Source organism: Hyla sarda, chromosome 1 (assembly GCF_029499605.1).
Source record: "Hyla sarda isolate aHylSar1 chromosome 1, aHylSar1.hap1, whole genome shotgun sequence".
Classification (NCBI taxonomy): domain Eukaryota; kingdom Metazoa; phylum Chordata; class Amphibia; order Anura; family Hylidae; genus Hyla; species Hyla sarda.
Genome location: NC_079189.1, coordinates 433174443 through 433189347, shown reverse-complemented (window position 1 = coordinate 433189347; position 14905 = coordinate 433174443). Strand labels below are relative to the sequence as shown.

General features: G+C 43.2%; 2 protein-coding genes across 12 annotated transcripts in view; one reads left to right on the top strand and one right to left on the bottom strand.

The window, feature by feature from the left end:
• The window catches only part of PISD (phosphatidylserine decarboxylase), a 45187-nt gene extending 34583 nt beyond the window's left edge, over window positions 1–10604 (top strand). For all 5 annotated transcript variants that reach the window (XM_056530546.1, XM_056530563.1, XM_056530538.1 and 2 more), the window contains 2 exons: window positions 2388–2548; window positions 9787–10604. In XM_056530546.1, coding sequence (XP_056386521.1) covers window positions 2388–2548; window positions 9787–10011 — 386 coding nt within the window. In that variant the 3' untranslated portion in view covers window positions 10012–10604. The remainder of the gene's footprint in view (window positions 1–2387; window positions 2549–9786) is intronic.
• The window catches only part of SFI1 (SFI1 centrin binding protein), a 175550-nt gene that overhangs the window by 6010 nt on the left and 154635 nt on the right, over window positions 1–14905 (bottom strand). For 6 of the 7 annotated variants that reach the window (XM_056530373.1, XM_056530334.1, XM_056530384.1 and 3 more), the window contains one exon: window positions 10624–10744. In XM_056530373.1, coding sequence (XP_056386348.1) covers window positions 10624–10744 — 121 coding nt within the window. Of the gene's footprint in view, window positions 1–10600; window positions 10745–14905 lie in introns of those variants that run through there. The other variant, XM_056530348.1, reaches the window with a different exon arrangement.

Genomic DNA, 14905 nt, shown 5'->3' with positions numbered 1-14905 from the left:
TGGATATCTCTTCTGTCATGACCACAGTGCTCTCTGCTGACCTCTGCTCCATTTTAGTAACGGTCAGAGCAGGTGAAAATCCCCATAGCAAACATGCTGCTCTGGGCAGTTCCTAAAATGGACAGCAGAGGTCAGCAGAGAGCACTGTGGTCTTGGCAGAAGAGAAATCCCCCCAAAAAAGCATTTCCTCTGTAGTTTACAGCTGCTAATAACTACTGGAAGGACTCAAAACAATCTTTGTTTTTACACTTTAGTTTTTTTCCTCCTCACCTAAAAATTATAACGTGTTAAATTTTGCACCTACAGACCCATATAAGGCTTGTTTTTTGCAACACCAATTGTTCTTTGTAATGACATTACTTATTTTATAACAATCTGGGGCAAAACAAAAAAAAAATGCCATTTTGCAACTATTTAGGGCTCCCGTTTGTTTCTACGCAGTGCACTTTTCGGTAAAAAGGACATCTTTATTCTGTAGTTCCATACGGTAACAGGGATACCCAATTTATGTAGGTTTTATTTATTTTACTACTTTAAAACATTTTTTTATAACTGTGCACCAAAATTTGTATGTTTAAAATTGTCATCTTCTGACCCCTATAACTTTATTTGTCCGTGTACGGCAGTGATTCCCAACCGGGGTGCCGCAGGATTTTGAGGTGAATTTTAAATTTTGATTTTTTTATTTTGATTTTTTTTAAATGTCCCGCCTTAGCGCCTGTGACTCACGGCGTCGCAGGGGGGAAGGGAAATGTGTGTGTGCGTACTGCGCACACAGCGTCCATCCCCCCGCGGCGCAGTAAGCCCAAAATAGTGCCCTGCTACACTGAAGAGGGGAAGATGTCGCGGAAGTGCAAGCTGCGCCCTGCACCAGCTTGCTTAAGGTACTGTACCCTTTCCACCCCTCTGTTACCACCCAATTACCCCCTCGTCATTCATATCCACCCTCCTGTCATTCATGGTCCATCCCCCTATTGACCACTCTGTTACCCCCCCTTCCCCTGTCTCCCATGTCCACCTTAGCCACCCCTCTGTCACCCATGTTCACCCACCCCCAGTCTACGCCTTGTCCACCCCTCTGACCCCCTGTCACCCCTATTCACCACCCCCTTGTCATCCTTGTCCAACCGCTGTCTCCCATGTCCACTTCCTATCCCCCTCTCTGTCCCTTTGTCATCCCTGTCCACACCCCTATTCACCCCTTGTTCACCAGTCACCCACGCCCCCCCCCCCCCCGGCAACCCTCTGACCACCCCCCTAGTCTACCCCTCTGTCACCCCTGTCCACCCCTCTCTGTCACTCCTCTTTTACCCCCTTGTCACCCTCCTGTCATCCATGTCCACCCCCCCCCCCTGTCACCCATGTTCACTTTCTATTGTCCACCCCTATTTCACCCCCCATGTTCACTCTTCTACACCTCTACCACCCATGTACACTCCTCTACACCTGTCACAACACATGTACACCCCTATGCCCCCTGACACTCTTCTGCAACCCTGTCACCAATGCACGCCCCTTTGTCAACCCCTACACCCCTCTGTCACCCATATATGCCCCTCTGTCACCCATGCACACTCTTCTACACCCCTGTACACCCCTTTGCCACCCCTACGCCCCTCTGTCACCCATGTACACTCTTCTACACCCCTCTGTCACCCATGGGAAAAAAAAGTGCGGAACCTAATAGGTTTGTTTTGCAGGTTTAATGTTGAAGAATTGTGGCTGGAAGAAATAGTCATGATGGCCCGGACCAGATGGAGAAGAAAAGGGAACGATGCTGATTAGAGAAGACGTCGTTTGTGAGTTGCTGTCTAAAGCAGCACTTTAATCTACATACCCACTGATAAATAGATATAGTGCATTTTGTGTTTTGTGTATTGCGGTGCTTCTCCCTTTTTTTTGGCTCATCAACCTTGGTTGGTAGGGGTGCCCCATGAAATTTTTTCTTTCGGAGGGGTGCCCCGAGCTGAAAAAGGTTGGGAAACACTGGCGTACGGGGCTATAGGAGGGTTCATTTTTTGCGCCATGGTCTGTAGTTTATCGGTACCATTTTTGTTTTGATAGATTTACGCATTTGGTGATGCCACATATGATTTTTTATTTTTTTTAATCACATTTTATTTAAAAAATAGGAAAAGGGGGGTGATTCAAACTTATTAGGGGAGGGGCTTATTCACATGTATTTTTATTTTTATTTTTTTAAACACAACTTTTTCTTTTTTTTGGAGGTGGATGTTTTTTTTGGGAGGTGGGCCTGCATGTCAGTTATGTTGGAGAACTTTACTGCACACGCATGGCTGCGTATACACTATGTGTGACTCCACCATTAAGGAGTGTTTTTAGCAGACAATGGCAAGGCAAGTAAACATGAACTGTTGATTCCCTAGGTTCTCTAATGTCTGTGAACCCAGGAGTTGCCCGGTGGATAAAAGAGTTATTCTGTTACAATGAACGTGTTGTACTCTCGGGGGGTTGGAAACATGGATTCTTCTCGCTCACGGCAGTTGGTGCTACCAATGTTGGATCCATCCGCATATATTTTGACAGGGTAAGTGGTTTAAGTTAAGTAAAAATATTGCTTATTTGCACCCTAATATTATCTACAGTCATTGTGTACTTATGCTAAGGCCCATGCCCAGTATTTGTTTGTGCTTGTTGGGATATCAGTAAACGTACATGACATCTATCCTGTGAGCAGCTATCACACTTGTGTATTTGTTTTGAGCCAAAGCAAATATTTCCACATGCGGCAATATCAAATGTTTATTTTTGTTCACATTATTTTATTTGAAAAATAGTAAGAGGGGGTGTAATTGAAACTTTTATTAGAGAAGGGGCTTATTCACTCTGTGCTCCACTTGTACATGCTGCCTGCACATTTGGAGCACCGATCGGACGTGACTGAGCCAGCTTAAGACCACCGTCCGTTCTCTCAGCTGATCGGGCTCCTGATCAGCATCCCTGAGCTAACCAGCAAGTGATTAATACTTTTTGACACTGCAATCAACTTTGATGCTGGACATCACTGACAGGGAAAGTCCAAAGGGGAAAAGTGTGGGAGCTTACCAAAGAGTTTTACTCAAGGGCTGGTCCTGCAGTATTCCTAATAGGAACAATGTTCCTGCTGTGGAATAAACTGCAGGAACTGCTTTCCTGCAGGCCTTGAGCCCTGATCACCGATCAGGCTAATATCTGGCATTAGCCAATTGTCTAACTGTGGTCACTAATGGGCTTTAGGCCAGGTTGCTGTCTTTTACAGCCTAGCCAGGGTCACTGAAGCTGGACTTTTACTATGACAGCTAGAGCACCACTCTTACTGCCTGTAGCAGAGAATCCTGTTCTTGGCATTTAAAGGGGCACTCCGGTGCTTAGACATCTTATCCCTTATCCTGAGGATAGGGGATAAGATGCCTGATCGCGGGAGTCCTGCCGCTGTGGACCAGGATCATGCACACGGCACTCCGTTTGTAATCAGTCCCCGGAGTGTGTTCGCTCCGGGACTCATTACCGGCAACTTCAGGGCGGGCGGCGTGTGACTTCACGCCCCCGCCCGATGTAACGCTCCGCCCCTCAATGCAAGCCTACGGTAGGGGGCGTGACAGCTTTGGATAGGGGATAAGATGTCTAAGCACCGGAGTACCCCTTTAACCCTTCCATACAGTTACGATACCCAATTTATGTAGGTTTTATTTAACGACTTAAAAAAAAAAATGTATAACTCCATGCACCCAAATTAGCATGTTTAAAAATTATCATCTGACCCCTATAACTTATTTTTTCGCATACGGGGCTATATGAGGGCTCATTTTTTGCACCGTGGTCTGTAGTTTTTATCGGTATCATTTTTGATTTGATTTTTGATCAGTTTTTTAGGGTATACAAAATGAACAAAAATACGCAATTTTGTACTTTGGAATTTTTTCTATGTATACGCTAGAGATGAGCGAACTTACAGTAAATTCGATTCGTCACTAACTTCTCAGCTCAGCAGTTGATGACTTTTCCTGCATAAATGAGTTCAGCTTTCAGGTGCTCCTGTGGGCTGGAAAAGGTGGATACAGTCCTAGAAGAATCTTTCCTAGGACTGTGTCCACCTTTTCCAGCCCACCGGAGCACCTGAAAGCTGAACTAATTTATGCAGGATAAGTCATCAACTGCCGAGCCGGGAAGTTTGTGACGAATCGAATTTACTGTAAGTTCGCTCATCTCTAGTATAAGCCATTGACCGTGCGGTTTAATTAACATTTATATTTTTATAGTTTGGACATTTACGCACGCAGCGATACCACATATGTTTTTATTTTGTTTACATATTTTTTATGTTGACGAAGTTCAATTGAGTTCCTAAATCAATATCAAATAGGAGACTATCCCAGTACTCTTGGAGCTCCAAAAAACTCCACTAAGCACAACAGATAACACACATGCGTAGAGCAATTATACACGGGCTGCACGCCAACTTAGCTTTACTGGTGAGTTCACATTTCAAGACATAACTCACAGTTCAGTACAAGTACTCTTCAAGCTCTATTCACTTTTCCATTTGTCACAGGAAATCATCTCTCTGGACAAGGTATAGCAGCAAGAAGTTATAACTAGAGATGAGCGAACTTACAGTAAATTCGATTCATCACAAACTTCTCGGCTCGGTAGTTGATGACTTATCCTGCATAAATTAGTTCAGCTTTCCGGTGCTCTGGTGGGCTGGAAAAGGTGGATACATTCCTAGGAAAGTCTCCTAGGACTGTATCCACCTTTTCCAGCCCACCGGAGCACCTGAAAGCTGAACTCATTTATGCAGGATAAGTCATCAACTGCCGAGCCAAGAAGTTCGTGACGAATTGAATTTACTGTAAGTTCGCTCATCTCTAATCAGCACGGTAAACAGCGCCAGAAACCGCAAATCTGACAAGCAACGCCAGACACCCTGCTTGTCAGATTCCCTTTAAAATATAAGTACTCGTACTTGGTATCGGCGAGTACTAGAAGTATCGGTACTCGTACTCGGTCTTAAAAAAAAAAAATGGTATCGGGACATCCCTAGTAATTTTACATCACAGTTAATGGCATAAATTTAAAACGCAAAAAATGCTTTTTTTTTATTATTCCCCCTCCCTCCCAATAATATTTAATTGTTATACGGTATGAACACCAAGTGGCACAGTAAAAATCCCTCATGGGCAAAAAACTGTTAAAACTAGAAGAAATGGAGACATTTTTAGATTATGAGAGAGAAAAAATCCACCTGATGTGCTTTATGGTGCCTTTAAAATGCATACATTTCTATGTAAATTTAATGCAGTCTAAATTGATAAGTTTACATAGCAAATTGAGCTGAATATAATACTATAAACAGACCAGATCAATTTTACAGGTAATAAAACTGATCTTATTGGACATAACTCATAAGGCACTTTTCACATCATGTTGAGGAGCTTCCTGTCACATTTACCCAGTGGAGACCAAAAGTGTCGTTTTTGGCCTCTGTTTGGGTGGCATATGCTGGTGTTTGCTACATGGAAAAGCAGTCTACTTAACCTATTGGGGACCAAAGGTGTACCTGTACTCCCTTGTCCCGCTCCCCCTCTATGACACAGGGTCAGGAGCGGAGCATCACAGCGGGTCAGTCCCAGCAGCTATCTGCTGCCGGGACCCTTGTCTAATGCCAGACATCACCGAGCAAGGTGATGCCCAGCATTAACCCCTTAGATGCCGCAAGCAAAGTTGATTGCGGTGTCTAATATAAAAAAAAAAAAGTCCCAGCAGCTCAGCTGATCGGGATCACCACGGTAAAACTGCGGTGTCCAGATCAGCTTAGAGGATGGCAGGAGGGCCCTTACCGCCTCCTCGCCATCCGATCGTTGCTAGGATGCCTCAGCAGCCTGGAGCAATCAAGCACATAACATTGATCAATGCTATGGCGTAGCATTGAACAGTGTATGCAATCCAACAATTGCATGTAATAGTCGCCGCGGGAGGCTATAAAATGTTGTAAAAAAAAAGTTAATAAATGTGAATTAACGCCTTCTTGAATAAAAGTTTGAATCACTCCCTTTTCCGATTTACAAAAATAAACAAACATGTGGTATTGCCTTGGCGCTTTTTTTTTTTTCCCCTTCAATTTTGCCCCACAAGTATATATATTTTTTTCTGGTTTTGCTGTAGATTTTGGGGTAAAATGATTGATGGTATTACAAAGTACGATTGGTGGCGCAAAAAAAAGCCCTCATATGGGTCTGTAGGTGGAAAATTGAAAGGGTTATGTTTTTTCCTTATCACCTTCTAAAAATCATAAGTGCAAACATGAAAACCTGTGGTCCTTAAAGAGGTTAACTATTAATTACATATTGATAAATAGTATCAGTATATATTATATATCATAATGTAATATATAGTGATATAGTTTATATCAGAGGGTCCTCAAACTACTGCCCGCGGGCCACATGCGGCCCGCCTGCCGCCGCTGCCTAAAGATATCCCTGTGTCTCGAAATGTTTTTGGGACACAGTGATGCCCCAGTTACCTTTCTGCAGGCCTGCGTTTACTTTGAAAACGCAGGGGCCACCGGGAGGTAGCACACGCAGGGACGTCACGGACGTCCCGTGTGTGCGCCCATAGCAACGGAGCACGGAGGAGCAGAGCAGTGAGCAGGACGTGCGCTGGCCAGCTTGGTAAGTGTTACCAGCCGCACGTCTGCTTCGGTGCTCTAACCACCGCTCCTCCGGTCCCGGGACTTACTGCTATGGCCGGACCGGAGGAGTGGTGGACGGAGCACTGAAGTGGGGCAGTACACAGTCATACAGCCTCCAGCCATACACTATATGGCTGTAGCCTGTATGTCTGTGGGGGAACTATACTGCCAACCTAAAGTAGGGGGGAGGGGAGGGGGGAGACTGTGCTGCGTACTTACTTAAAGGGGTACTCCGGTGAAAACTTTTTTTCTTTTAAATCAACTGGTGGCAGAAAGTTAAACATATTTGTAAATTACTTCTATTAAAAAAATCTTAATCCTTCCTGTACTTATTAGTTGCTGAATACTACAGAGGATATTCTTTTCTTTTTGGAATGCTCTCTGATGACATCACAAGCACAGTTCTCTCTGCTGACGTCATTATAATAACACATTATGTATTGTTGTCCTTAGTGGGATTTGAACCCAAGTCCCCAGCACTGCAAGGCAGCACTGCTAACCACTGAGCCACCATGCTGACCTTAGCATACATTTGCTATGCACGGTTGCTAAAATGGACAGAGATGTCAGGAGAGAGCACTGTGCTCGTGATGTCATCAGTGTTCCAAAAAGAAAGGAATTCCCTCTGTAGCATTCAGCAGCTAATAAGTACTGGAAGGATTAAGATTTTTTAATAGAAGTAATTTACAAATATGTTTAACTTTCTGCCATCAGTTGATTTAAAAGAAAAAAGGTTTTCACCGGAGTACCCCTTTAAAGGGGTAGTCCACCTATAAGATATAAGTGTGCATAGGAATTTGTTCATAGTTTTTTTTTTTTTTTTTTTAAGTATAGTCCAGCCCTCGAAAGGTCTGAGGGACAGTGAACTGGCCCCCTGTTTAAAAAGATTGAGGACCCCTGGTTTATATGTACAGTCATGGTCGTAAATGTTGACACCCCTGAAATTTTTCAAGAAAATGAAGTATATCTCACAGAAAAGGATTGCAGTAACACATGTTTTGCTATACACATGTTTATTCCCTTTGTGTGTTTTGGAACTAAACCAAAAAAAGAGGGGAAAAAAGCAAATTAGACATAATGTCACACCAAACTCCAAAAAATGGGCTGGACAAAATTATTGGCACTCTTTCAAAATTGTGGAAAAATAAGATTGTTTCAAGCATGTGATGCTCCTTTAAACTAATCTGGGGCAAGTAACAGGTGTGGGCAATATAAAAATCACTCCTGAAAGCAGATAAAGGAGAGAAATTCACTTAGTGTTGCACGCACGCACGCACGCACGCACGCACGCACGCACGCACGCACGCACGCACGCACGCACGCACGCACGCACGCACGCACGCACGCACGCACGCACGCACTGCAAAATACTAAGCACAGACAATAGAAAGAGGAGAAGAGAACTGTCTGAGGACTTGTAACCTTGAGATGGTTGATATTTTTCCACAATTTTGGTTCTCAAGTCCATCTCCAGAGATCTAGATTTGCCTTTGTCCACAGTGTGCAACATTATCAAAACGTTTGCAACCCATGGCACTGTAGCTAATCTCCCTGGGCGTAGACGGAAGAGAAAAATTTATGAAAGGTGTCAGCGCAGGATAGTCCGGATGGTGGATAAGCAGCCCCAAACAAGTTCCAAAGATGTTCAAGCTGTCCTGCAGGCTCAGGGAGCATCAGTGTCAGTGCGAACCATCGACATTTAAATTAAAGAAGTATCATGGACCAAGTCACAATTTTTTTTTTTTTTTTTTTATATGTGAAAGTGCATCAGCTCACTATTCTGACAGACAATCTGCTCCTCATGTATCTCACCCTCTCCCTTTTCCTGCAATCCCCTCTGAAAGATCGGTACTTCCTGGTCCATGGAGGTCCCTGACTTCCTGTCTCCCATAATGCCTTTCAGTTCATCACAGAAGTAGCCCAGCCTAGACCAGTGCTTCCTAACCAGGGTGCCTCCAGCTGTTGTGAAACTACAACTCCCAGCGTGGGGGGGGGGGGGATGGGGGGTCGCAAGTCATCAGAACAGGGAGTTGTTGCTGAACTTCCTCTATGAACAAAGAAGCTAGAAAAACAGGTTTTACATACAAGATGGGTAAAGTCAGTGATTTACAAAGTGATATAACTTTTGCTTCTGCATTTAAAACACAATACATGGGACTCCTCCTTTAAACTCTATGGCAGGAGACCCAAGAGGACCCAACTGCTGACACAGAGACATAAAGCAAGACTTTGAGTAAGTCAAAATCCTTTTGGGGAAAATGTTTTATGGACAATGTTTTATGGACAGATGAGACCAAGATAGAGCTTTTTCATAAAGCACATCATTCTACTGAAAATAGAATGAGGCCTACAAAGAAAACAACATAGTGCCTACAGTGAAATATGGTGGGGGTTCAATGATGTTTTGGGGTTGTTTTGCTGCCTCTGGCACTGGGTGCCTTGAATGTGTGCAAGGCATCATGAAATCTGAGGATTACCAATGGATTTTGGGTCGCACCCAGTGTCAGAAAGCTGGGTTTGCGGCTGAGATCTTGGGTCTTCCAGCATGACAATGACCCCAAACATATGTCAAAAAGCCACCAGAAATGAATGGCAACAAGCCAGCAATGAGTCCAGATCTAAATCCCATTGAACACTTGTGGAGAGATCTTAAAATTGCTGTTGGGAAAAGGCGCCTTCCAATAAGAGAGACCTGGAGCAGTTTGCAAAGGAAGAGTGATCCAACATTCAGGCTGAGAGGTGTAAGAAGCTTATTGATAGTTATAGGAAGCCACTGATTTCAGTTAATATTTTGTTGCACATACTTTGGAAAAAAAAGGTAAGGGTGCCAATAATTTTGTTCAGCTCATTTTTGGATTTAGGTGTTACATTATGTACAATTTGGTTTAGTTCTAATACATACAAAGGGAATAAACATGTGTTACTGCAATCCTTTTGTGAGAAATACTTCATTTTCTAGAATAATTTCAGGGGTGCCAAGATTTACTGCCATGACTATAGCTTACAGTCCAAGTCTCAGTGTATCTATCTGAAGAAAATAACTAATAATTCATAGTAGTAAGATACGTAACTTGTTTGTCTTTTTCACCTTTTAGGATTTACAAACTAACAGCCCACGTTACAGCAAAGGCTCTCACAATGATATGAGCTATGTAACGAACAATAACCAGGATGGCATTGTAATGAGGAAAGGAGAACAGCTGGGAGAATTCAACCTTGGTTCTACCATAGTTCTAATTTTTGAAGCACCAAAGGATTTTACATTTAACCTGAAAGCTGGACAGAAAATCCACTTTGGAGAGGCTGTTGGATCCCTGTAGGAAGATATGAGCCAGTTTCACTTCCTTCATAAAAGGCCAGAGGCTGTTCATATATGCTGGTGTCAGAGAGGCTTAAATCCATGTCTCTATGCAAGTTGGAATCATGTGCCCATGCTGGACCAATGGCAGTCATGCAGATCAGACCATCCGCTATGGCTACTGCCTCCTACACCAGACAACTAGTCTCACTTCACTTATTTCCACTCCTTCCCTTTGTCTGAGGTGTGGCTTGGTGTTGTGAAGCATGAGAAAAGACCAGGTTTTGAAGATGTGTATACAGTATATGGTTAAGGAATTCATTTTTCGGTGGCAGAAATTGTTTTACTTGACACTGCCAACCTCAGGGAAGTGCTATCTTCTCATGGCAGGTTTAGCTGTCCAATGGGATGATGGTATCTGGCAGCTCCTTAGGGGCCTGGTTAAAGGAAACTAAAGAGTGCTGGCCCTTTTGCTTGTCAGTGCAGGAACGTCAGTTTTGCCTAAGGGAGCTGTAGCTCATTAATTACTTTTATATTTCTACACAAAAAGGGTGATCTTGCTAATACATTAACTCATTTAATAGCATACATTTTGAAATAAAACAAGTGCAAACATCTTGACTGGTTTATTTACATTTTGGTTGAACCACTAAATCCATGGATGCTGCAATCTCTTGGATACGAATGACATAGGCCTGGATGTGTAACTTCTCCACACTTAGTTTCTGTTCACGTTTTTCTATCTGCGCTTCCAGCTGTCAATAAGTAAATAGTTTGTTTTTTAAAATATTGTGGATACTTGATAGGAATACATTGAAACGGCACATTACAAAAACATCATACAAATTACCAAAAGAGCCATACTGGATATCATTTACATAATACATTTTAAATTTACAAACCCTGGTGTCTGTTCTAGTTCTTTTAATGTAGTCAAAACTTTTGTGTACACTTAGAAGGATCAGTTAAATCTGTTTCTATGGTAACTAAGGACTTTAGTTTTTTGGGGGGTGGGGGGTGAAAGCTTTAGACAAGGGTTGTGCAGGCCAAAATGAATGTGTCACACAGCAGTGATTGTGCTACATCATGGCTTAGATAACTGAATGGGTGTCACGTTGCAACACTCAAGTATCCACAGCCATGGACCAACAGTTTTAAGAAAGCCATCCCATGGATCCTTTGCGACTGTCAGGTGCTTCCCAATGTAAACCAATTCACTTGCCCACAATGAAACATCCTGCAAAAAAAAAAAAAAGGTTCTCCACCATAAGAACCATTAGAAGTTAACTGCAACTTTAAAGGAGGTGTCCCACCAATTGTAATAGGTGATTATTTAGTGCTTGCTAACAAAACTGTACTTTCAATTCTTTCTATTGCCTTGTTTTAAAGTTATTCCACTACCTGTAGCCCACGTGCATGTCTTATTACGAATGTTGTTGTCTTTGGTTACATCCTCAGAAGTGTGGGTCACACATGCTCTTTTGATTTCCCTGTTTCCCATCCAGTACAGCCTTCTCTTCTGCTCTATCAGTTTGCCAGACACAAGCATGGAGCACTGAAGAGCCTTCCTCCCTGCTCTCACTTTACTCTGTGTAGAACACCATCTTGGCAGTTAAAGTGGGGAGGGCGAAGCAGGAGAATGTCACCTCTGCCCTTTAAAAGGGGTTATCCAGGAACAGAAAACCAGAGATAATTTCTTCCAAAAACACCACCACCTCTGTCCTCGGCTTGTGTGTGGTATTATAACTTGTCTCCAGTCACTTCAATGGACCTGAGCTGCAATACCACACACAACGTGAGCACAGTTTTATGAAGAACTTAGATTCTGTATTAAAGGGGTTGTCCAGGAATAGAAAATTAGAACTTTGTATAGCACATTATACACCATCAGGCTGTCTGACAGAGCAGGAGAGGAAGGCTCTTCCGTTCTCCTGCAAAACTGACAGCAGAAGAGAAGGCTGCACAGGAAGGGTAACAGGAAAACCAACTGAGCATGCATTGTGGACGCAAGCAAGGACAAGAACATACCAAACAAGGCAGGCACATGGGGGGAGATTTATCAAAACCTGTGCAGAGGAAAACTTGCCCATAGCAACCAACCTTTCATTTTACAGAGGCCTTGTTAAAAAGGAAAGAAGCAAGCAGATTGGTTGCCATGGGCAACTTTTCCTCTGGACAGGTTTTGATAAATCTCCCCATGGGCTACAGGTTAGGAATAGAGATGAGCGAAGTTACAGTGATTCGATTTGCCACAAACTTCTCGGCTCGGCGTTTGCTGCCTTTAGCCTGCATAAATGAGTTCAGCTTTCAGGTGCTCCGGTGGGCTGGAGACTCTCCTAGGACTGAATCCACCTTTTCCAGCCCACCAGAGCACCTGAAAGCTGAACTCATTTATGTAGGCTAAAGTCAGTAACGGCCGAGCTGAGTTCATGACCAATCCAATCTCTAACTTCGCTCATCTCTAGTTAGGAAATAACTTTTAAATTAGGCAATAAGAAAAAAAAAAAAAAAGTATAAGGTAATATTGTTGTCTCAGCAACCACTATGGGGGGACATTTATAATTTTTCGCTTTTGTAGGAAAGTTCTTTTTTCCCCCTTATATCCTACATATTTATCATACTAACACAGGGGGTTGATAAATTTGGAGAACATAAGCAAAACAAAGTTGCAGATGAGACTTTTTTGAATTTTTTAATTTGTTCACGTACAAGTGTTTTACTCCAGGTCAGACCTGGAGCAGACTTGCGACTTTTTGTAAGGGATTTGCAACTTCTTTTTGCCTACATGCCACTTTCACACATCATAAATTTGTGACCACTGCAAAGTGAAAACAGAAATTTTCTTAGGTAAGGCTGTTTAACTTTTTGCTTACTCACAAAAATTGCACAAAAAAAGTGCTTAGTGCGCATGTGTAATTTTTTGTGCACCCAAAGTAAGAAGAAAAAAAAAAAAAAAAGGCTCTAAATACCTTGATGTTTCCTTACATAAATACATATTACAATTGGTGGGACAACTCCTTTAAGCAGCATGGAATTTATAAGATGGAGTGTAGACTGAGGCCTGGTTCACACTGCAGAATTTCTGCTGGCGATGGAGCCAGCAGCACTAGGATCGGGCAGACTGCATTGATGTCCCCAAAGACTGCAATGCATTTCTGGGTGGATCTTTTGGGAGATCTGATCAGAAATCCATTGCCATCTATGGGGACAGCAATGTAGTTTGCGCGGTTATAGTGCCGCTGGCTCGATCTCTGGCAGAAATTCTGCCCAGAAATTCCAGTGTGAACCTAGCCTTATGGGGGACAGTTATCAAGGGAGTTAGTTTTTTATTTTTTTTTATTTTTTTTTTGCTTACAAAAGTAGCACAAAATGTCACATGAGCACCTAAGCAAATTTTTGTGCGACTTTTAGCTGTAAGCAAAAAGCTACAAAAGAGCCTTTCGAAAGTGAATTTCATTTTTCACTTTGCAGTGGTCAGGGATATATCAAGTGCAAAAGTCGCAACACCTCCAGAACAGCATAAAGGTAGGCCAGCCTGGAGCTGGCTTACAAAACGACATTGGAGAGCAAATTTCTATATTTCCTGTCTTATATATCCTTCATATTTTCTCCCCCCCTACCCTCACATATAATAATGGGGACACTGATTTACACCCCCCCCCCCCCCCCTTGTCTCTCACCTGCCTGTGCTGCACATCTACTATCTGTCTGCTAACTGTTGCAAGACTACAATTCCCAGCATGCTCTTACAGTGAGGGCATGCTGGGAGTTGTAATCTTGAAGCAGGTGGGAGATGTTCGGGGGGGGGGGGGGGGGAGAAATCCAGTGTCCGTATCATTATGAATGAGCCCAGCCGTCTTCAGTGTTATGTCAGCCCGGGCTCCTTTTAACATAACGGCGCCGCAGAGTTTCTAAATCTATCATTTCACATTTCCCGCTGGGTCCAGTGATTGGCCGGGGAGGGACCAGGAAGAAGCCAATTAGAGATAAGCGAATTTACAGTAAATTCGATTTGTCACGAACTTCTCGGCTCGGCAGTTGAGTACTTATCCTGCATAAATTAGTTCAGCTTTCAGGTGCTCCCATGGGCTGGAAAAGGTGGATACAGTCCTAGGAGACTAGGAAGAAACTAACCCTAGTTGCAGCTATACCAGAAAAACACTTCCCCGTATGTTGTGTTATGGTACAAATATGTAATAAAATAGTATTTTAGTATGCGCTGCTAGGGGTATGAAAGGATGGTAGATATATAATGTGTACCCGGTCCTGTAGTATAGAAAGTGTTTGTCAGAGAGGAATAAGTCTGTAGAGCAGGTAGAGATAGTGATGGTACACCGTATATCTTGCTGGATACTTCTGTAAAATGTGAATAATGATTAGTGATACTGAATAAACTTGGCATGTAGTTTAAACAGACACATGGATATTGGCTATACCTGAGGCGATATGGCATAGGGCTGGTGCATAGGAGGGCCCAGGGCAGTCTGTTGCTATGGGAGACGCCGGGTGTGTGATGCGCTGGTATGCGCTCTAAAAGATAAAAATGGAACTAAGATCAAAAATCCTATCTGTACACTGGGAGGTCACACAGTACGGGATAGAGGGAACATAGGGTAGTGTGAAGCGAATACAGCAGTACATTTATGCAGGGCATCACTTTACCAGTTGTTCTTGCTCTGCCTATGTTCCCTCTATCCCGTACTGTGTGACCTCCCAGTGTACAGATAGGACCTAGGACTGGTCCCCGTTACCTTAGGATCTATAGGGTTTTTGATCTTAGTTCCATTTTTATCTTTTAGAGCGCATACCAGCGCATCACACACCCGGCGTCTCCCATAGCAACAGACTGCCCTGGGCCCTCCTATGCACCAGCCCTATGCCATATCGCCTCAGGTATAGCCAATATCCATGTGTCT